Source organism: Pelobates fuscus, chromosome 6, assembly GCF_036172605.1.
Source record: "Pelobates fuscus isolate aPelFus1 chromosome 6, aPelFus1.pri, whole genome shotgun sequence".
Taxonomy (NCBI): domain Eukaryota; kingdom Metazoa; phylum Chordata; class Amphibia; order Anura; family Pelobatidae; genus Pelobates; species Pelobates fuscus.
The window spans coordinates 205,356,258-205,380,351 of record NC_086322.1 but is presented as its reverse complement, the minus strand read 5'-3'; the positions used below and the strand labels follow the sequence as shown (position 1 = coordinate 205,380,351).

The window sequence follows — 24,094 nt, the reverse complement described above, 5'->3', positions numbered from 1 at the left end:
ATGTTTGGGTCTGTGTGTTTTGTGTCAGTGTGTGTCTGCATGGGTCAGCATATGTGTGTGTGTTTTATGTAAGTGTGTGTCTGCATGGGTCCATGTTTGTGTCAGTGTACGTGTGTCTGCATGGGTCAGTGTACGTGTGTCTGCATGGGTCAGTGTACGTGTGTCTGCATGGGTCAGTGTACGTGTGTCTGCATGGGTCAGTGTACGTGTGTCTGCATGGGTCAGTGTACGTGTGTCTGCATGGGTCAGTGTACGTGTGTCTGCATGGGTCAGTGTATGTATGTCTGCATGAATGTGTGTGTGTGTGTGTGAGAGAGACTACATGAGCCAGTGTGGTTGTCAGTTTGCATCAGTCAGTGAATTTATCTGTGCATGGGTCACTGATTGTGTGTGTGTGTGTGTGTGTATGTATGTGTCAGTGATTGCATTTGTTAGGAATATAAATCTGTATTCCAAAACCTATAGTGCTTCTCTCCATATATAGATTCAAACCCCCACCCATCCCCACCCCTCATAAAAATAGTGTAAAAAGATAAATACAATTTTAAAAGCGAATGGTGCGGCAAAAATCCTTGCACCGGCCCTGCATGCCATATTCACCTCCCATCGCTGTGCCATATTCGCCCCATTACATTCACCTTCTCTCGCACCCTCATACTTGCCCCCCAATCCTGTCACTCACCCATGACATACTCACCACCCATCGCTCTGCCATATTCACCCTATTACACTCACCTTCTCTCGCACTGTCACACTAACCCCCTTAATCCTGTCACACTCGCCCCCTTTCACCCTATCTCATTAACCGCTCCAATTCTGTCATATTCAACCCCGCAACTATTCCACACTAACCCTGTGGGGCGTGAATGAGACACATGGAGGGGCTAAGGGGTTGGGGGGTTGAGACGTATGGGGTAACCGCAGGGCAATTTTTGCTACGGGGCCCCATGGTTTCTAGTTACGCCTCTGGAAGTAAGCATCTTATACTTCAATTCAAATATAAGTATTTACACTGTTTGAATCGGTATTGAGGTATTAAGCATAACTGGCAGTTTGTCAGGTTCCTATCCTGACAAGCAAGACTTTTCTTTCCATTTTCTTTAAAAACAAAGTTCCTGCATGGATTATGATTTACCACTAGTGGCCTCCCTTGCCTCTAGTTTGAACTCTAACCTTATTACGCTCACCTGCCTGGACTAATTTGGGTTCCTACAAAAGATAATGCCCAACTCACCACTTTGCCTTGACACTGAAGTTGATTATTGCCTGAAAAGACTTCATATCCTGGCTCCTGATTTAACCTGTGGATTTTCCTTATTGGCTTCATAACCTGCTAAAGTCCCCAATGTGCTTCAAACTTACCTGTACAATTCTACATTCCTGCCTTATCTGCAAACCAACCTGAACTCCCTATATTCCTGCTAAAACATCCAACTTGCTTAAAACAACACTGGACTTTAATTTACTTTGTGGCTATCTATTTACTCCTACATCGGATTTACTTATATTCCAAACTATATTTGCATCTATCAAAAAGGACCTGCTACTACTATATAAAATCTTATCCAAAGAGACTGAACAACTACAACCCTATTTAAGTATTCATTATATTTCTGTCTAGTTGTGTTTAGTTGGTTTCTTACACCCTGTTCTGGGGCATATTGCCTAAATCCTGTTTCCTATTATCCCTATATATATTGTACCTATAATCTCTCATAGGTTTAGCTTCAATTATCCTTCCTATAACTTTTATAGGGTTAGCTTATTTTAATTTTGGACTTGTCTAAGTCCTTTATTTCTTAGGCTTCTTAATTCCCCGTATATTTAGACATTATATTCTGTTCACTATCTTTAATTCCTATAACTACAATAATGGGATATTCTGTTCTTACAAGAATGTCTAAGATAGAAAATAAAGATTCTGAAATAAACCCCAGTTTCAGTCTCATCCCTGACCTGCACAAGATCATGACACAGTTTTCTGTGTAGACTCTTTTGTGATGGACTATTAAAAAGTTAACACAAATCTCCAGGTATGGTGCTTAGGAAGTGAACTCAACATGTCCGCATTCTATATTTTAAAACACCTAAAATAACTCTGGTATTTGCTTGCTATCTTATGCAACTTAATGAACATCTTGGCACACTCTATGACCAATAGTGCCATGCATTTATACTGAGCAATAGTTTTGTGTAGATTTTATTTTTTTTTTTAAACACTGTTTAATCACAAGAGTCATTTATTTGGGTTGGCATTTTAGTATTAGCGGTCAACTTGTTTTTACCTTTTGATGTTTACTCAACGCTCAAGGATGTTTAGATAGTTGCTGCATAAATGTAACTTGATGGTGTAGTCTTAACCTTGCTTGTATCAGAATGCAGAAGGACAGCAAATGCAGGACTAGCTGGGAATATCACAGTAGTTAACCCCTTAAGGACACATGACATGTGTGACATGTCTTGATTCCCTTTTATTCCAGAAGTTTGGTCCTTAAGGGGTTAAAGAGGTAACGCTCTTGCACATTGTAGTAATATTTTTGGTATTTTAAAGGGTTTGAAGTAAAGTATTGGTAATTTAAGCCTAACCACAGGAATTTAGAACAATACAGTCTCAAATCGATGAGCTTCTTGTGAAAATGTACTCATTTATCTGATTTAGCTACAGTCCCTGTGTGTCCAAGATGGCTCAGCCTATAGGGTAGCATGTGCTTATTCTTTATAGCATGGATAAGGATGTTTTGGCCTGGTCTTCTCCAATTTTGCAAACCTATTCTATGGCTTTCAAGAATGAAAAATTAATCCAACAAAATAACATCAAATTGCGTTCTAATGCTGAATAAGCAATGTAATGGACAAAGCAGCTATATCTTCAAAAAAGGTTACAAGGCTAACTCCATACTAGCACGTCAATTCAAACAGAAGAAATGTGTTTGTGATAGTACGTATATTAGAAATAGCAAATGTGTTTTTCACAATACGTTAGGTGATAATGCAGCAGTTTTTTTTTTTATTTTATTTGGCTTTGAATAACAACTCTTCAAATCTATCTATCTATGGACTCATTACATTCGCTAAGTTTGAAATTATACAGGCTCGACCATTATTAAGTCCATTCCATAATCCTATGGTTCAGGTTCTTTCCTACCTCAATAAGGTTGTCGGTAAGACAATTTTACTTTTTTTTTTTTTCATGCCTTAAATAAAACATGCTTACAGCAATGTCCATATGAAACACAATAGTTTAATTAAACACTTGTCACCTAGCATGATTAATGCATTTGGCGGTCTATAAAATTCTACCAGTGATGTAAACAGTCTATCAAAGGAATTTAAAAAAAAAAAAAAAAATTACATTGCAAGATTAGCATGTAAATTGCAAGTTATGTCTGGTTTTAAAGTGACTATTTTGGGAGGCTGGGTGGAGCGTTCAGCTGACAAGACGCCATCTAATGCAGCTCCAGTCCTGAGCAGAAAAAATGCAGAAATACTGCATACAAACTAACTTAACTCGCCAAACGACAGTATCTGATCAAGGGAATACCCCTGCATTCCAGAGAGGCCAGCTGGTGGGCTGGGAACCCACCAAATGTAAAGATAGCAAAGATTCCGGCCTACTCATTGCCATGAGCCTGTAGCCTACTCAGGAAGGTTGAAGCACTTTAGAGACATCCCAGCACAAACATACCTGTCTCTCAATACCTGCAATGGCAGCCAATGGGGATCATACTACACTCCCCCTCCAAGACTGAAGGGATATCCTGGTCTCCGTTTTCCAGTTTTAAACAACATGTTTTAAGTTTGCAATTTTTTTTTCCTATTAGATTATATCTTCATGAAACACTCATTTTGGAAGGGGGAGGAAGGCTGACAGACAGTAACATAAGACTGAACTGGTTAAGACGGTAAAATTTTCTGACTTCAATGACATTAATGGCAGTAAAATGTTTCCTGAATTTTGGATTGTGAACACTCTGAAAATACAATCATTCACACAATACTTGCCAAACGCTAGAAAGTGTTATCAGTTACTTATCCTTAATATGGCCATATGTTTCCAATCCCGGTCTTTGGGCTTTCTGTCCAGTCCCTATGCTATACCCTTTTCAGTGTTCATCCTCCAACATAGTCAGGGTTGTTAACTAAAGTGCACCAAAGTGAATTTAAATTTTAATTCAGAACTGAAAACATACAGACATTTTCCAATTCGGCTAGTTTGACTTTAAAATTGAAATTCACTTTGAGCAATCTTTTTAGTCACTAACCCTGACTGTCTTACTTACAGATATACTCATCATGTTCTAGCTACCATAAGGCAATATATATGTATACATTTTGCAGTATAGTGGCCAATTGTTGCACTATTTTGGTTCATCTATTTTTCCTGAAACAATCCCATGGACAAAATTAGTCCGAACATATACAAAACCCAAATCGCCCAAAACAATAACTTTTTTTAGACAAATCAATTTGGACTAACCAAATTATTTTTTTGTGTACACGTTTAATAGAAAATTTTCAAACTATACAGACATAAACTCGAAAATGTTTGCGACATGGAGAGAAACTTAGAAATTAAGATACAATGGCATTGAGATTGGATGATACATGATCATCCACATTTTTATCTATGTCTCAACCAATGTCAACTTCAACATACTAATAGTTCATTTCCAATCACTTTTATTTTAGGAATATAATGTTTCTCCTGAATGCTTTAATTAAATGAAATTTAATGTTCTTTCTAGATACTTTCGTTTATTTAAAGCATTTTACAGAAAGATTCATTACAAATCTTTTGGCACTGTCCTCCTGGTTTGTGTCAAACTGTTTTGATAGTTCGATAAAATACCCTGCCCTGTAAATTGAATTTTAATCACACAAAGGAGTTTCATGCAGTGTCGAAGAGGCTATTAACAGAGCAGGAGATAAGAAATTCTAGATTAAACAGACTGTGTAATAAAGGAAGTTTAAATATAAGATCGCTATTTTTACATGAAGTCTGTGCAGGGAGGTGTGACTAGGTCTGCATAAACAAAGATATTTAACTCCTAAATGGCAGAACATTTGGCTGTAAGACTGCAGGGGCATGGTCTAAACACCAAAACTGCTTCATTAAGCTAAAGTTGTTCTGGTGCCTATTGTGTCCCTTTAACCCACCCCCCACACTCAACCTTTCATTACCATTTTTATTAGGCAAGCAAACATGTCAGCCAATGTCTGTTATTACCTAAACTGCAGTTGATGGAAAGTACTTTGAAACAAGCCAGGTTTACACTTGTTCGAATATGATTTGCCCCAGTTATCCAAAGTGGTAATGGTGCTTAGAGATTCCACTTAATTTTCGTTATGTATATATAGGCATACATATTTTTCAGTTGGGCTGAGAAAACTACTACAGCTGGATGATCTGGTAGGACAACATCCCAAGTGATCTGGACTTTATTTACTTCTCCATCCCTGGTGACACAGGAACACTATTGTGATCATTCTCCTATTGTATTCTTCAGCTCCCTGGGTGTAGTATACAATTTCAATATAAATCTATATTTAATGGAGTAAAAATTTACTCCTGAACGAATGTTTTATTGAAACATGCTAAATCCAATTAGGGCATCAAGCCAATCAAAATACCTGCCTGTTTAGAAAATACTTAAACCTGGTACTTATTAAAGTAACACAAGATTTTCTTTTACTATAGATATACACACTTTAGTGAGGAAATCCAAGGAGTAGTTTGTGCTGGTCCCTCAAGTCCAAACAGGAAGCAAAAACAAGATTTTGCCTCAGGCACACATATCCAAGTCACAATATAGAAAGGCTGGATTAAAAGAATCCTGATGAACCAATTTAAATGGTTTTCTTCCTTAAATTACACTTGTGTAATCATTTACAATACAGACAAACTCCGTTAAGGTATTTCCTGTCAAATCACTGATTATGTTTCTATTTTATTGATTACATGATTATTGATTACATGATAACTTCAAACCAATTTGTGATAAATATACATCTCTGCTGAGTTATTTGTTATCTAGTAGTTATCCAGTGGTTTGTATATAAAAAAAAATTCCCTTTACAAGTTTGCTAATGAGATGTCTAAGTGTTTGTTTTGCTATGCCCTGATGAGTTACATAAATAGTTCTAAAAAAAATATCAGAAGGAGAAATAAAGTTTCATGGATTTGACTATAAGGAAAAAGTAATAAGTTGTCAATTGCTTATATTTACTTTATCCACTATTTAAAGGTTTTGCGGACAATGTGGCTGTTGTACTTCAAGTAATGCTGCATACGGTTTCTCTTAGGCCTAATTTATTATCAATCCAAGCAAAAATACAACCAGTTATATAACTATGCAAACTAATATATAGATTATATCTCTATCTTCGAAATAGGTAGCTGCACTCACAGATTTTAAAAGTCCAAAATGTATTGATTGAATGTTTAACATTTAATCAATAAATTTTAGACTTTTAAAACCTGTGAGTGCAGCTAGCTATTTAGAAGATTGGGTAATACTAGCCTTGGCTTGCTAGCACCCGGTCATAAAGGGATACTAAAGCGTGAGTGCAAGAGCATTTCTTTATTATATATATATATGTGATCATTTTTGTCAATGACATAAGAGCTACATGATTATGTAGACTGGTTTAGACCAATAACAATAGAACATCAAATTAATACTAATGTGTTAAACACCGAGTTTGCCTTTTTTTTTTTTTTAGTCGCTGTATTGTCTCTATGAAATTAAGCTATACATAAAAACAGCCAAATGAAACAGAAATTATAGTTGTGTTTAAATCCAGAAAAATGCCAGCTACAAGCAAAGTGGATACATACATGATTTTGACAGCTAACAAAATTGACCGATCTGTTACATGTCTCCTTAGGGGTCTATGATAGATGCATGCATGTAGCTGTTATAGTATGCATTATTTGCCTGAATTTACAAAGACCTTTTGGGGTCGAAACGTTGCTGTTGTGGTTCCTAATAAAGTGCCTGTCTTGAACCAAGAAGTGCCTGGACCTCTATTACTTTATGAATTTACATTATGACATTGTATAGAAAACCAAACTGCATTCAGCGAATGGGATCCTAACAAGGTACATTATTTGGATTTCTTTTAGGCTGAAATTTACTTTAGACCAGGGGTGCCCAAAATGTAGATCCCAAGATGTTTTAAAACTACAACTCCCATGATGCTTTGCCATTCTAAAGGTCTCTTAAAAAGGCATGCAAATCACATCTGGGGATCTACATTTTGGACACCCCTGCTTTAGACCTATCTTGTAAATGTCATGACACACTTGCTCCAACAGCTGCAAGTAATATGGGTAGAAAAGGACAGGTGCCCAAATAATTTTATATTTTTAAAATAATTAAAGGGATACTCTATGCACCACTAAAGCTCATTGTGGCTGTTATGATTTAAAACGGTTAGATGGTGCTGCTCCATGATATTTTGTTCTTACACACCTCGCACGTTTAATCACCAGCCTCACAGTTCCACATTTTCAGTGTCAAATACTAATGTGAGAGGATTGACTGAGAGCTGTGACGGAAGGTTTGACAACATGTGGAATGGCCCCAGAGCCCCCATGCATTTTAACCAATACACTGAACGATAGTGGTTATGGTGCTTAGAATGCCCCTTTTAACGGTACAGTACTTTAAACAAACAGCAATGTTATTTCATGCGCCACACTTCCCACATATGCCTATATTTATTTTGTAGTCACAGATATTTATTATATTTTACCTTACCTAAGGGAATGAATCCTTCATTTCCAGCCTGAAAAAGAAAACATAAGACCATTGTTTTAATTTTGTGAAATAGTGCAGATTGTTAGCAGTTAAGCACATTGCATGCTCTGTACTTGGTAGAAATCCAAGATTGCTATAAGAACTTCAAAGTATTGTTGGAGTTTTCTCAAAGGGTTTATTTACTAAACAACAAATTGTGATGAGTGGAAAACCAAATCACAAAATCTAGGTTAAATAAGCCAATCATCAAGATTTATGTTATCAAAAGAATACTTTTAAACTGAAAATAATGTAACTACATTACCAAACAAACATAAAAAACCCATACCAGACTAAATGTCTGGATGGTTACAAGAATAAGGCTTAAAAATATGAAATATTTATTTGGCAACCATAAATCTTTATTTGGCAACCATAAATACTTAAAAGACCAATATGCATGACATACATTCAGAAGTGCAGAAAAGCATATGTGTACAAAAAAAAAACTATTCTAAAAGGGACACTATAGTATAATGTAGTTGTTCTGGTGTCTAAAGTTTGCAGGCTTTTTAATGTAAACACTGCCTTTCCAGAGAAAAGGTACTGTTTACATTGCTGCTTTTAACCCCTTAACACCGCAGCCAAATGTACAAGTTGTGAACGAAACAAAATGTAAACAAAACCTGGCATTTGCGCTATATGTCTGTCCAACCGTAATTCACCTCTTTCATATTAAATGCACCCCCCCTTATTATATATCATTTTATTCAGGGGGAAACAGGGCTTTCATTTAATATCAAATATTTTAGCTATGAAACATAATTTAATATGAAAAAATGGGAGAAAATAAGATTTTTTCTCATTTTTTTAGTTCTACGTGACATTTTAACTGTCAATGTCATAATACTGTTTGCTTTTACTGCAATAAAATACACATATTTGTATTCAGCAATGTCTCACATGTAAAACAGTACCCCCTATGTACAGGTTTTATGGTGTTTTGGGAAGTTACAGGGTCAAATATAGCGCGTTACATTTGGAATTGAAATTCGCCAGATTGGTTACGTTGCCTTTGAGACTGTATAGTAGCCCAGGAAATAAATTTACATCCATAATGGCATACCATTTGCAATAGTAAACGACCCAAGGTATTGCAAATGGGGTATGTCCAGTCTTTTTTAGTAGCCATTTGGTCACAAACACTGGCCAAAGTTAGCGTTAGTATTTGTTTGTGTGTGAAAAATGCAAAAAACGCCAATTTTGGCCAGTGTTTGTGACTAAGTGGCTACTAAAAAAGACTGGACATACCCCATTTGCAATACCTTGGGTTGTCTACTATTGCAAATAGTATGCCATCATAGGGGTAATTTTCATTCTTGGGCTATCATAGGGTCATAAAGGCAACGTAAGCAATCTGGCGAATTTTAAAGTGAAAAAAATTAAACACAAGCCTTATATTTGACGCTGTAATTTTTGAAAACACCATAAAACCTGTACATGAGGGGTACTGTTGTACTCGGGAGACTTTGCTGAACACAAATATTTGTGTTTCAAAACAGTAAAAAGTATTGCAGCAATAATATCGTCCGTGTAAGTGCTTTTGTGCGTGAAAAATGCAAAAAACTTCACTTTTACTGGCGATATCATCGTTGTAATACATTTTACTGTTTTGAAACACTAATATTTGGGTTCAGCGAAGTCTCCTGAGTAAAACAGTACCCCCCATGTACAGGTTTTATGGTGTCTTGGAAAGTTATAGGGTTAAATATAGTGCTAGCATATTAAATTCCCTTTACTTTCGGCATGGGTTGTCAGGCAGGTCCCGCTAATTGTAATTAATTAGGATACCTAATTATGTAAAATTATTACATAAATATATGTGTAGAATTAATATATGTATATATATACATATGTGTATATATACGTATATATATATATTTTTTTTTAATATTTTTATTTATATATAGGAGTATATATAGTGATATATACGTATATATTTATGTATATAGATATATATATTATTTCGTTATAAGTGTATTTTGATATAAATATATATATTAATATCACAATACAGTTAGAACGAAATAAAACACATCTATATATTTTTTAATATTTTATTTTTAATTATTTTTTTATTTTATTTTTTTACGTATTTACATTTTTTTTATATTATTTATAAATATATATATAACAATAATTATATATATATTTAATCAGTATCAGTCTACGTGTAATTTGATATTAATATATATATATATATATATATATATATATATATAATTATATATATATATATATTAATATTAAAATACACCTAGACGGTGTATGTGTGTGTGTATATGTGTATATATATATATACTTAGATCATATATATATATATATATATATATATATATATATATATATATATATAGAAGGCGTATGCCTGAAGTTGTGGGAGGGATTTATGGCCTATATAAACCCAGCAAACCCCTTACTCACCTGTCTTCGACGATTTCGGAAATTCCCTTGCGCAGACCTCTGACGTCAGATTTTCCGCGACACGCCTAAACCGTCGGACAGCAACTTCACGCGGGAATTCGTGAGTTTAAACAAACGACCGGGCTAGTCGGCAGTTTTCCACGAAAATTGTATGTCAAACAATTTCATTAATTCAGTCAAATCATACGATTACGCATACGTTTAGATTTCATTTGTTTTAAGTCATTTCTCTCACGCTTCGTCCGGACCATTTCGCCTAGAATGGCCGCTCCGCTGCACTTATTGTCACGGTCCGTGAGGGTACAAGGTACAATATATATATTCCCCACAGCTGGGAGACAAAGTCTAATTCTCAGTCCTGGCTGAGGCTACTGGCTGTTGCACTCTCCATTTACATGATTTCTGGTTAAAGCCCGCTGCATACTCCAATTCCCATGAGGCTCAGCCAGCCAGCATTGTGGAATGAATGGTATGAAGAGCTAAAGTGCCTATTTCTATTTCTCTCTGCTCTGATCAGTGTGTCTGAACGCCTGTGTGGATTCAATCCTATCAGGCTCATTGGATACACTTGTTATCACTGCAGTATTATGGCAGGACGTGAGTATGGATATTTTAGGCTAGGTCTCTTTCATTACCACTGTTCACGTACCTGGTCTTATGCATTACATGATAGGTACAACAAGCACTCGTACATGGTTTTTCCTCAAGTACACTTTTCATTATTTCTTAAAGCTTCATTGACCATAATCCTTCATTAACCATAATGTTCTGTCTATTTCATTGTATGCTTGTTTACGATGTTGCCGTCCTAATGAATAAAACCGCTAGTATATAGGTGTACCACATAAAATTACCAACTGCCTACATGGCCAGGGATTTCACTCGATTTAGTGTATCCGTTTATCTCTCTCTCGTTATAACCTATTGTAACAATGTTTTACTTCGTCCGAAAAGTACGGCATTTTATTTATTTGTTATGCGTTTCCTCTCCCTAAGCTGTATCACGGAAACATCAGGTCATTACTATTCGCATAAAAAAAAAAAAAAAAAAAAAATATTCAGCTAGGTCCCCAGCATTTGTATATTTCAGGTATCACAATCCTGGGTGTCTGGTAATCATGTCATCACGGCAGTTTGGCAAATCATCGTTTATACCTTCGTTTGAGACTCTTACTGAGGTCAGTTTGCAAGTTAAACTACGTTTGGAATGTATTTGCTAGTTTCTATGCACATACTCTATTACCGATAGAGTCTTTCGGCCGGAGAATGTACATGAATAGCTTACGTTTCATGATCACATTAATGCTGCTCACGCCAAATTCTTACGAAAGCGAGGGTATGTTCCGTTGGTATAATTCAATTTCTCTCCTTTCATTTTAGGTATCAAGTTCGTATATCTCACTATGCTGAATATCAACATATATAGATAACCTTATTATGTCTATTTAAACGCACTTGCTTTCAAGATGCTTTTACAAAAGGGTGTTTTAGTTGTGGTTATATTGTTTTGAGGTCCTTTTGTTTGTTTCATGTGTAGATATACATTTTAGATAGGGAATAAGTCACCATGCTCTCAAGGTCCAAATACGTTGGAAAAGTAAACTTAGTAGGTATGACAGTTAGATGTCTTATAATAAATGGGTGGGGCACACAAGGTCATCATTATTATTGGTCATTTTCGGTATAAACGCAGATGCTCTGACTGTTATGCGCATCTTACATTCATCAACTCACGCTCGCAGAAACACAGCCATGCACACTTGACAATTATGCCGCTTATTGCATTACTAAACCTGTTTAAAGATCCTACCATGTTCAGCGTTGCATTGAGTCCTATCATTGCCTGATTACCTTGCCTTGTACACCCGCACAGACAAGCACATACGTTACTAGACGAGTTCACACTGCAGTTCTGGAGAACAAGCCTAGGCTAAGGCAAGTACGTGTTTTTGGCAGGACTATGAACGAGATCCGCATATAAAAAAAAAAAAAAAAAAATCGTATTACATTACAAGACAAGGCCACGATATGGCACCACCAGCCCCGAGGGCCATACATACAATAATACACGCATTCTAGTTCATACGTCCCGACCATCTGGACCCCGACATGCTCACAGGGCACTCCAGTTTCGGTCAAGCCGTACGATCCTAACTCATTGCCACCCACGTTTCATTCGGTGGTATGTCCTCTCTCACTAACTAACCTTCCATCTTAGTTAGCATCTGCTGGCTGTTAGGTTCCTAGGTGTCCACTAGTTGTTATTCCCCCTGGCTTCTTCGCCATAGGTTAGTGGTCCCGCGAGGCCAACACCCATCCTCACACTTGGAGGTACTACGCCCCTCGGGCCAAATCATAGCTAGTCGCCTCGCATTGTGGCATAGTGAGGGCCTCATCTGTCACTCCCATTCTATCTTATGTTTAACTTTCACAGAGAGGCCGACACCCTGCCACATTATCCAGTGGCCACGCTACCCCCTCGCGCCAACGCATAGATAGAGCCTCACAAGCCGCTTGGCAAATAGCAGGGCCTCACCTGTCACCAACCTAGAGTAATCGTTTCGCCGCATTGCGGCACTAGCTAGTCAGCCAGCACGCACGCACACGCTCTCACACTCGCACTCCTAGTGAGCCGGGGGGGGGGGGGGGACGGCACACTACAGACCCATCACGCATAAACACTATGTTTTGGATCCTATGACCACTTCGGGTATCCTAGCGCTTTATTTCCCGCTTTTGCTTCGAGTTACATACTCTTACAGTGATGCAAACAGTACGCCAGTACTGTCATACTAGGCTAATCCTGGGCTTTCAATACGTTATCTCTTAAGGGCTAAGGGTCCACTAGATACTTAGTCATAGCAGTACGAAGACACCAATATATATATTACCCCAACCCGTCACTCGCTGGTGATCATTAGGTACCACATACACTATGTGCCCAGGCCAAGCTAGTAGACACCATGACCAGCGGTTACTCCTACAACTTGTTTCAGGCATTTCTTACATATTTTCAGTTAAATACGTATGTTGGGTCTCACGTTGCCTTTCACGTTACACGTTGTACAGGTTTGGCCTTGCATGGGACCATCGTCAGGTCCTCCACATGCTGACGTACATATGGTGACTGCTTCCAGACTCATGTATTACGGATACTATTTATTACTTCGTAACATTTTGGGGGCATTTAGTACAGTGAGTTCTAGATTACCTTTTATCGACTCATACTATCACTTAACTTTTCACGTCAACGTCACTCATACAAGCAATACAGGATAAGCTCTAGCAATCTGATTTGACCAGGTGAACAGGATTCCCACTCGTTTCATATCGAACGTCGAGGCATCACTCTGCCTCCGTTTCGACCAAACGTATACCATTCGAATCCTTAATCTACTAATTAGGGACTTGTCTGCACGCTTGACATTCACAGGGTCCTCCATGCGCATTCAATTCATTCATCACGCATTTGACGTCGTTCACATTTCACGTTATTTAAGTTTATGAAGTCCATCAGGAGTTACTTTCGGTCATGCTAGATGTTTCGATTCGGGTCGTAACACCTTAAGCACCCTATAATACTAGCATTTACGATCCCAAGCCTACCATGTAACTGCTATAGGGTACTTGCTATACAACCACATATCGTCTCTGAATTTAAACTACAATCTAAGCTCCTTTTCAGGTTCCTCTCTTGTGCAAGCATTTCCCTACGGTGAGACACGGATTTGCATTCCTCGGTTCACATCACAACAGTTAGTTTCATCAGGTACCTGTTACAGTCCTTTGTCGCTGTGGTTCGATGCAGGTAATCACACCGTGTACGGTCAGGTTAACGCTTGTCCACAAGAGGTTAACACCCTGCTGCGCGTAGTTAGTACAAGTCCACTTGGCCCAAATCATAGGTAGGGCCTCTCTCAAACACAGGGCTGACGGCACGGCCTCGACTCTTATGGGGTAGTCCTTGTCTTCGCCTATTGGTACCCATTAGTTAGCAGCTCTACTACACGTGAGTTTCCATGGGCATCTGAGTTTTGCATATTTGAAACATGTTACGTTTCCTTCCTCCTCACAGCATGCTACAAGAACTAGCTCCAGGTAACGAATTATCTTTAATAAACACAAACCCTGTCATCTCAAGTTCCCTGCAGTATCCTCCGCCTTAGCCACTTCTGAAGTCCTGACGTCAGACCTTGCTTAAACGTAACAGTTAAGATATAAGAGCACGCAGTCCAGAATTCCTCTGCTGGTCAAAAAAGGTATCGATCATGCCCGGAGTTAGAGTCTACGCAGGTAAGATTTATCTACTAATACTAAGCAAACGTACTCTACGGCTTACGATACGTGTAAGTATTGCATGTGGTTCAGGATAATATGTACGTTCCGATTATAATAGTTGCTTGTACAATTTTTTGGCACATCTCTCACACAGTTCATGCTATACATTCGCTCCTCGTTTTTTAGTCTCGGCCTCAATCCAAATTCCTTCTCGAGACATTCATTACGTATTAGGGCCGCCACAGCAGCCTCTAGTTGTCAAGTTCCGACTCATCTTGTAGAGAAGATGGGACGCTGGAAGTCCTCGGCATACAACCGGTACATTCCAAGTCCAGAGAAGAAATCAGGCTCGCTTTCTATAATATGTCTAAATGATGTTGTTATGTTTAATAAATATTACATACTTTTTGGCCCTCTTTTTACAGGCCTAACCTCGCGTCGGTTTCGGCACACCTCAACCGACTCTTACATATTAAAAACTACACACACTTTAATGTGCGCCCCTTCCATAATCCCGTACACAAATAGAAGGCGTATGCCTGAAGTTGTGGGAGGGATTTATGGCCTATATAAACCCAGCAAACCCCTTACTCACCTGTCTTCGACGATTTCGGAAATTCCCTCCCACCACACCCTCTTTATATATCATTATACCCAGGTGGGCCCTCTTTTTACAGGCCTAACCTCGCGTCGGTTTCGACACACCTCAACCGACTCTTACATATTAAAAACTACACACACTTTAATGTGCGCCCCTTCCATAATCCCGTACACAAATATAATATATATATATATATGATCTAAGTATATAATTTATTTTTTTTTACACTGTTTTAACATTTTTAAATTTGATTTTCAGCCAGCAGGGGGACCAACTGTCATTACAGTTGGTCCCCCTGCTGGCAATGCCTGAGCCAGCTATACCGGCCATGTGATTGTGAGGTCCTCGCAAGGACCTCACTCTCACATGGCCGGGAGGGCTCCTGGAGGACGGAGGTGCCACGGGGGGCTCCCTGGGAGTACCCCCCAACCGCGATCGCCGACGTGGGACCGCCGGCGACCGGGTAAGTTACAAAAAAACGGAGGGCGTACTATTACGCCCTGCGGCGTTTAGAGCCGCTTTTAAAAGGACGTAATAGTACGCCCTCCGGTCATAAGGGGTTAAACTCCTGTAGTGGCAGTCACTTAGATGGTCACTAGAGGAGTTACCTGGGTGCTTCCTGTGCACACTGGCATTCAGCGTCTCCACGCTCTGCATGGAGACAATGAACATTCCACATTGAGATGCATTGATTTAATGCATCTCTATGAGGATATGCTGACTTGCTGTGCATGCACAATAGCCTCCCAATATTGAATTGGCAGAGATTGTTTAATATGATCATCTCAGTCAAGGAGGCAAAGTGGGACGGAGTCAGCCGCGACAAGACCAGCGTGGCACTGAAAAAAAAGGTATGTAAACTACCTTATTAAGTAAGGAGACAGGGCTTGGAATACTTGTTTGTATTCCTGACACTATAATGTTCCTTTAATGTTCAATCCTTATATAAAAGAGCATACTCTAAATATCTGGCACAGCTATAGTAAGTATTTCAACATATTTGTATTAATAAACTACCATCTGCCTGTAAATAGAGATTAGGGATATATTAACTAAACATTTGTGTCACCTTTCTATTTGGAGCAGCTGGTCTTTCCATGATAATTGTGCACACCGTCCACTGTCTTCCCAAAAGGGGTATAAAAACTAAATTTTTGTATCCCAAAATTTGCAACAAAAAGGTGAAGCTGAATGGTATGTCCTTGATTGAAGCTACATTCACAAATTTCTAGTTATAGAAGGTCTAGAGAGGAAAGTCCAATATTACAGAGCAGGATATCAAATGGAAGATGTAGAATTAATAAGGAAATATTATCAAATCTAACTGTTAAAAATGCTTTGCATAAATGTATTACGTATAACAACTTTGGCACACTCCAAGAAACAGTGTGTCTACAAATATCCACTTTTGAACAGTATTGGACTATAGACTAAGTAAAGCAAAATAAATAACCAATTAATAAAAAGTAATTCCAGGGGAGTAGAAATTAAGAAGATTGACTACAAAAACCACATAATCAGGTTATGTGGCGTAGTTTTGGTCCAAGAAATGTATTGTAAGTTTTAGTCCTATTCATGTGGTATTGAACTGTACGGGTATTCCATGTCCAAATTGCAAAGAATGGCTCCAATAGTGTGTTTTTGATGCCTTTTAAATATGAGGGAGGATTTCCAACTAAGGGTTTAAAGGTTTTAGCAATATAGATACTTGAATTTTGCTCCAAATTCTAAACTATGGGTTTGTCTGTGGATCTGAAATGCTCTTCTAGACTTTGGGCAGGCAATAGAAGATTATTTTAAGCGGTTTTTACCCTCGTGCTAAGCCACGCCTCTTTTTGATTAGTAAATGACGCTGAAGACTACGCTGACCACTTACAACGTCCTGCCTCTTTTGCGCCAAGTTACACCCCCACAGATACATTTGGATCAGTGGATTTGCTTCAGAGGGTGTTCCTCTTTATGATATAATCAGCACTTTCTTCTCTTGCAGAAATGCTGGTGTTGCGATTACATGGTATAGCCTTTTGGGATGTTTCTTTCTTTGTGACTAGGGCCTTCATTTTGGGACATGTGTCAAATTATCATTGGGCCACACATACACGTTGCTTATTGGTATGCTTTAAAGCCAGAACACCGGATTCGTCAATGTTCTTTTTCCCTGTACATCGAGCTTTACGCCTTCTATTGTATTATTTTTCATAGTAGTTTGCACAATAGGTAGCACTTTATAAACATTCTGTTTATACTCTGTCCTGCATTTCCAACAACTATTTCTCTATGGTTTATGCTGGTGCAGACTTTCCTAGTGTGTACCAAAGTAGTTTCAGGGTTTACATTTAACTGGACTAGTTTTATGGCAAAGAGTTTGTTTGCATTTACCCAATTTTTTTTTTTTCCATTTGCTTTACTTAGTCTATAGTCTAATTCTGTTCAAAGGTGCATGATATAATAATATGGGTATCTGGAGGCACACTGGCTTTTAAAGTGTGCTGAGGGTGTTTTAGGTCATAGAAATGTATGTTAAGAATTTATAATAGAATAGAAGATACAGAATAAACAAGGAAGTTCAACCACTTCCAGCGCCAATCCGCAGGTGCCCCAGCTGGCATCTGGCTTCTTACTTACAGGAAGCACGGGGTGCTGATGGGTAGGGGTGGTATTGATTGGCTTAGCGCATTCAGCTGACACTCTAAGCCAATCAGTAGTTCCTTATTGATAAAAAAGGTATGTTTCTTTTTTATGAATGAGAAGCTACTGATTTTCAGCTGATGCTCAGTAGATCCCCATTGATAAAAATGTGTTTTTTTTATCACTGGGGAGCTACTGATATAAGCCAATCATGGCTCTCCATTCTTCCTGTAACTAAGATTCAGAACCTGCAGGGGCACTGGCAGAACTACCTGGGCCCGTCATTCCAGGGGTCCCGGTCGCCCTGTCGACCCCTGCCAGCATTTTGGTGCAGCCCTGACAGCATGGAAAAAACACCAGGGCCCATTGAATGAGCCCATCGGATGGCCACCTGATGGCAATGGATTTCCTGGGGCCCGGTCAGTGCCGCGAGCAGAGCGCAACCGGGCCCCAGTGATGATGTCAGAGCTGTGAGGAAGCCATCACTTCCACCCAGCCAACAGAGCACCACGCAGGAGGAGAGGGAGTCAGAGTGAGGCAGCCACTGGACCCCAGGTAAGTCACAAAATTTGTTTTAACAGTTTGTGTGTGTGTGATAGAGAATGTCTATATCAGTATATCTATGTTTGTGTCTGTCTGTCTGTATTTGTGTGTCTGCATGTAAGTGTCTGTGTGTATGTGTGCATGTGTTTGTATGTCTATGTGTGTGTGTGTGTATATCTGTATGGATGTATGTGTGTGTTTGTATGTCTGTATGTGGGGGGGCGGGGACGTATTGGGTGGGGGGTAGACTTATGGGGGGGCCCCAGGGCAATTTTCGCACTGGGGCACCATGGTTTCTAGTTACACCTCTGTGCAGGGGTACCTGCAGATCGGCTCTACAAGAGGTGCTCCTATGCTGTAATGCATGTTTACATAAAAAGCCTGCAGTTTTTTTAATTATGTTAAAATGCCCCTTCCTCCCCCAGATTGCACATTTACACACACACTGCATACACTGACACAACACACACTACATACACTGACACAACACACACACTACATACACTGACACAACACACACAACACACACACTACATACACAACACACACTGCATACACTAACACAACACACACTGCATACACTAACACAACACACACACTACATACACTAACACAACACACACACACTGCATACACTAACACAACACACACACTGCATACACTAACACAACACACACACTGCATACACTAACACAACACACACACTGCATACACTAACACAACACACAATGCATACACTAACACAACACACACTGCATACACTAACACAACACACACTGCATACACTAACACAATACACACTGCATCCACTAACACAACACACACACTACATACACTAACACAACACACACTGCATACACTAACACAACACACACTACATACACTAACACAACACAATACACACACTGCATACACTAACACAACACAATACACACACTGCATACACTAACAACACACACTGCATACACTAACACACACAGTGCATACACTAATACACTAATACAACATGCACTCTGCATACACTACACACTAACACACTCACTGCATCCACTATACTGACACACACTCTGCATTTATTACACACTAACAAACACTCTGCATTTATTACACACTAACAAACACTCTGCATTTATTACACACTAACAAACACTCTGCATTTATTACACACTAACAAACACTCTGCATTTATTACACACTAACAAACACTCTGCATTTATTACACACTAACACACACTCTGCATTTATTACACACTAACACACACTCTGCATTTATTACACACTAACACACACTCTGCATTTATTACACACTAACACACACTCTGCATTTATTACACACTAACACACACTCTGCATTCACTACACACTAACACACACTAGGCATTTATTACACACTAACACACACTAGGCATTTATTACACACTAACACACACTCTGCATTTATTACACACTAACACACACTCTGCATTCACTACACACCAACACACACTCTGCATTCACTACACACCAACACACAGCCTGCATTCACTACACACCAACACACAGCATGCATTCACTACACACCAACACACAGCATGCATTCACTACACACCAACACACAGCCTGCATTCACTACACACCAACACACAGCCTGCATTCACTACACACCAACACACAGCCTGCATTCACTACACACCAACACACAGCCTGCATTCACTACACACCAACACACAGCCTGCATTCACTAAACTAACACACACTCTGCATTCACTACACAAACATACACTCTGCATCAACTATATACACACAGCATCCACTACATAAACATCCTGTATTCACAGTACACACACTACATCCACCACAAATTGAAACACTCTACATTCACTATACACAGACACTCCGTCTAATTCACACACTACATCCACTACAGACACTGCATCCACTAAACACATTTCATCTAGTACATACAAACACTACATCCACTACATCACTGTACACACACTACACCCACTACTCAAACACACTCTGCATCCACTTCTCAAACACACACTACATCCACTACTCAAACACACACTACATCCACTACTCAAACACACACTACATCCACTACATCCACTACTCAAACACACTCTGCGTTCACTATACACACTGCATCCGCTACACAAACACACACTCTGCATTCACTGCACAAACAGTATCTAATACACACAAACACTACATCCATTACACACATTCTAATTCACTTCCACTATACACACCACATTCAGTCCCGCATCATTGTCAGCGGACTAGGTAGGGCGTGGGCGGGCCCGGGAGGGAGGGGCCCAGACCTTGTGCTTTGTCAGGGGCCCCAACATTTCTGATGGCAGCCCTGGCTGTAGAGCTCTGTTATACATTCACACCAACAATATGGATCTCCTTGAAAAGAGGGACATTAGGTTACAAAGAGGGACAGAAAGATTTGGTCACAGAATATGTACTGTCTTTTCTAAATTGGGACAATTAGGATTTTTTAATTTCAGTTTTGCATAGAGCACAATCCCCTATTTATTAATAAACCACAAAATAAAACATCTGTACTGGCATCAGTAGCAATACTTTAAATGTGTAATAAAACAAGCAAACAAAAAGGTCACATGACTATTACATTAACACAATAGCCAGATTTGCTGAAACTAAACTTTTTATTTTGGGGGTGTGGGGATTAGCCACATCCGGTTACTTTCTAAATCAGTTGATAACAGTGTAACTAATGCAAAATAAAGCCATAAAAAAAGACCTACGTATTATAAATACTGAACATTCACAGACATAGAATTATGCAACAGGAAGACTACAAAGCACTCAAATGAGTAGGATGGCTGAGCAATTAAATCATGACTACAGGAATTACTGGGAATTACTACATGAGGAAACATAATTTGTCAGACAGAGGGAGCTTGCAGCTCAGATCTGTCAAGCAAACTCCAGAACATCTTAATACTGACACGTGTAGTGTCTCCCCTCTGTTACATTTAACCGTAACAGTATCACAGCTTCTCACTTTCCCATGGCATTAGGATTTGGGACCTCTTTTCCTAAATTCATCATGAACCAAAGTATTGGGGAATAAAAATGATAAAATAGAAAATCAAGTTTTACAAATGATACTATTAGAAAATAAAACATTAAGCCTATAACAACTTATAAAAAGCAAAATGCTATTTGTTTTATTTTTTTTCCCAAGATATCTATTCTTTCAATGTGAAAACAGCATAGCCACGATTATGTAGCATCTTCTTATATAACTCTTTCGCACAAGGTGATAGACCCAGACATTAATCCAGCCGCTTTATGCCCTAATTAAATAATCTCACAGGGGTTTATTCATTAAATAGTGACTTGTAATTTTGTGACAACTTGTAAAACTGAGGCCCAAATAGCAGAACTGCCTGCATTTGAGATTTTTTTGGGCCAGATTTTAGATTTTTTATTACTTATTACTGTTTGGTAAATCATCCCCTGAATAAAAGATAACATTACCCATGTGTAAAAAGTAAATTGTTGCTATGTTACTACTCCACTTTTAGAATTGTACGTCATAATTACTCTTTACCCTCCACTGTGTCTGTCTGAGTAATGTTAGAATTTAGACTAATTCATGAAACTGGAGCAAAGACAGAGTCAATCATTAGACTACACAACATCTTAAATCCCAGATAATAAATCACGAGGTGCATTCATTTTTATGGGTTCACTTACTTGTTCAGCCGAAGTCTTGTAGGTTATTTGTACCACAACTACTACAAATAAAAGTGATGAGAAAGCCATCACGAATCCAGGGTACTTGTACTACTGCTAACGCTCCAAAAAAAAAAAAAATCCACACAGAAAAAGTGCTAAAAAAAAAAAGATCCTTCTCAAAGGATTCTGAAGTTATTTTACTGTTTCTTAAAAAAAACAACGTTATCTTTTGCTCTTTTGTTCAACTGCCAACGAGGTCCTTATGGACCAGTCTTTACACAAGATAAAGTATCAGTGGCAGTGTCGTAAAGTTACCTTAGAAAAAATACTTCTAAAAGGGAAAGTTTCCTAAGGAAGGGGATAGACTTACTTGTCAAATAAATGTATTATTTTTGTTAAGATTCTTCTAATGCTAAAAGGGGAGTGGGAATCCTTTCATAGAAAGGGCTCCTGTCAAATGTGTTACTTTAAAGGATAACTAGAAGTTGCCATTTAGTTGCACTAGCCCTTTAAGGGATAGGCAGGCAGTCGAGAGGGGAAAAAAATACTTTTTGAAGCCTGCTCTTTTCCTTTGCTCTGTAACGTTCTAGAAGCTATCTGCTCGGTTTAATTCTGGGGAAAAAATAAACTAAAATAAATGCCTTAACAGGTTATAAGCCTTTAAATTTAGAAACTAAAGGAAAACAAATAGACATCTATGTGATTCAAAGAGCAACAAAAAGCTAAGCTAAAGCCTGCTTGAGAAAGGAAAGAGGAGGGATAGGGAAAGTGAGTCTGTGTGACTCCTATTGCTCAGAGAGCTCTCTGCTCTCTCTTTGCAGCCTCACTGAGATCTAATAGTGCTGGAAAGCTACCTCCCCCCCTTTACACGTCAACATTCTTAGACATCCCTCCCTCTCTGGGTTCCCACTTCCCACCCTATAGATGCAAATCTTGCTTGGACACAGAGCCTAGTATGATGAAGCAGAGGCTTACAAGGGGTTCGTGGAAGAAAATAAAGTATTCTGACCGTGGAACTTGATGAGCTTTAAACTGAAATAATAATAATAAAAAACAAATAATGCTTACTTAGATGGTGTGTGTAAGTCACAGCTGTCAACCATTGGCTGAGCAAAAGTTTGTCCCTGTTGCCTTGTTAACAATTTTTTTTTCTCTCAACTGTGATGCTGTAATTGAAAGGATGCCTTCCAGATTATTTCATAAATAAATATTTGGCAGTACATGCCCTTCACAATATGGTCAAATGTGTGTAATGTTCTGATTTATAATAATGTGGACATGCTTGCACTTTGCAAAAAAAAACCAAAAAAAAATAGCATTTTATCTCAAGATCAATAATTAAAAAAAAAAAAGTTAGTTCTTGGGTCAAGGATCTCTTGGATAGCTAGGGATTGTGAAACACATGTCCCATCAAGCAGTTTATTCACAATTAAAGTTAATATGCATAAGGCAATTGCTCTTAAGGTGTCAGCCAGTACTGCAATAAATCAAAGTTATGGTATTATTAGTTTGAAGTTAATTATTCACATTGTGAGGGACAGATAAATCGTACTGTTGCTAGGACACCATCTGAAAGGAACATGGCAGGGATGCACGAAGTTGGGATGACATTCTGATCTGCACTCTGACGTATGCTTTTAAATTCTGTATTTAAAAGTATACGGTACATTTTTGAAAAGTTTCAAGTTTTGTATTTGTTTTTTGTTTTTTTTAATCTTAGACTGCTAAAATACATAACAGGACTCAGTGTTCATGTAATAGCGCACGTATGCTCTGCTGCTTTTCATGACCACATTTTCGAAATACAGGTCAACGCTACCTATGTTATATTGCAGCACCATAATGTTGCATCTGTCCTTACCTGCATCAATCCAATAACCATGCACAACTAAGAAGAAAACCAATGAATCCTGCTATCCTTTAATTAGATCTTAGCTCTTGCATTAGGAATGTTTCAAACTAGACAAGGTAAATTACAATCCATTATAATGGCTTCCAGTGTTCTATTAAATGCTTTCTGCAACCCTTTTCAATGCATAATATTTTTTATTTATTTTTTACGAATAATGCCCTATTGGGCATTATTCTTTTTGTCCACCCCCCTCCTGATTGCTACGAA

At 38.5% G+C, this 24,094-nt stretch overlaps 1 protein-coding gene across 2 annotated transcripts in view; it reads right to left on the bottom strand.

Annotated features, from left to right (window-relative positions):
* The window catches only part of ADAMTS3 (ADAM metallopeptidase with thrombospondin type 1 motif 3), a 256,599-nt gene extending 233,832 nt beyond the window's left edge, over positions 1–22,767 (bottom strand). For both annotated transcript variants that reach the window (XM_063458665.1, XM_063458666.1), the window contains exons 1-2: positions 21,994–22,767; positions 7,764–7,791 (exon numbers count right to left, since the gene is read on the bottom strand). In XM_063458665.1, coding sequence (XP_063314735.1) covers positions 7,764–7,791; positions 21,994–22,062 — 97 coding nt within the window. In that variant the 5' untranslated portion in view covers positions 22,063–22,767. The remainder of the gene's footprint in view (positions 1–7,763; positions 7,792–21,993) is intronic.
* Between the last annotated feature and the right edge of the window lie 1,327 nt (positions 22,768–24,094).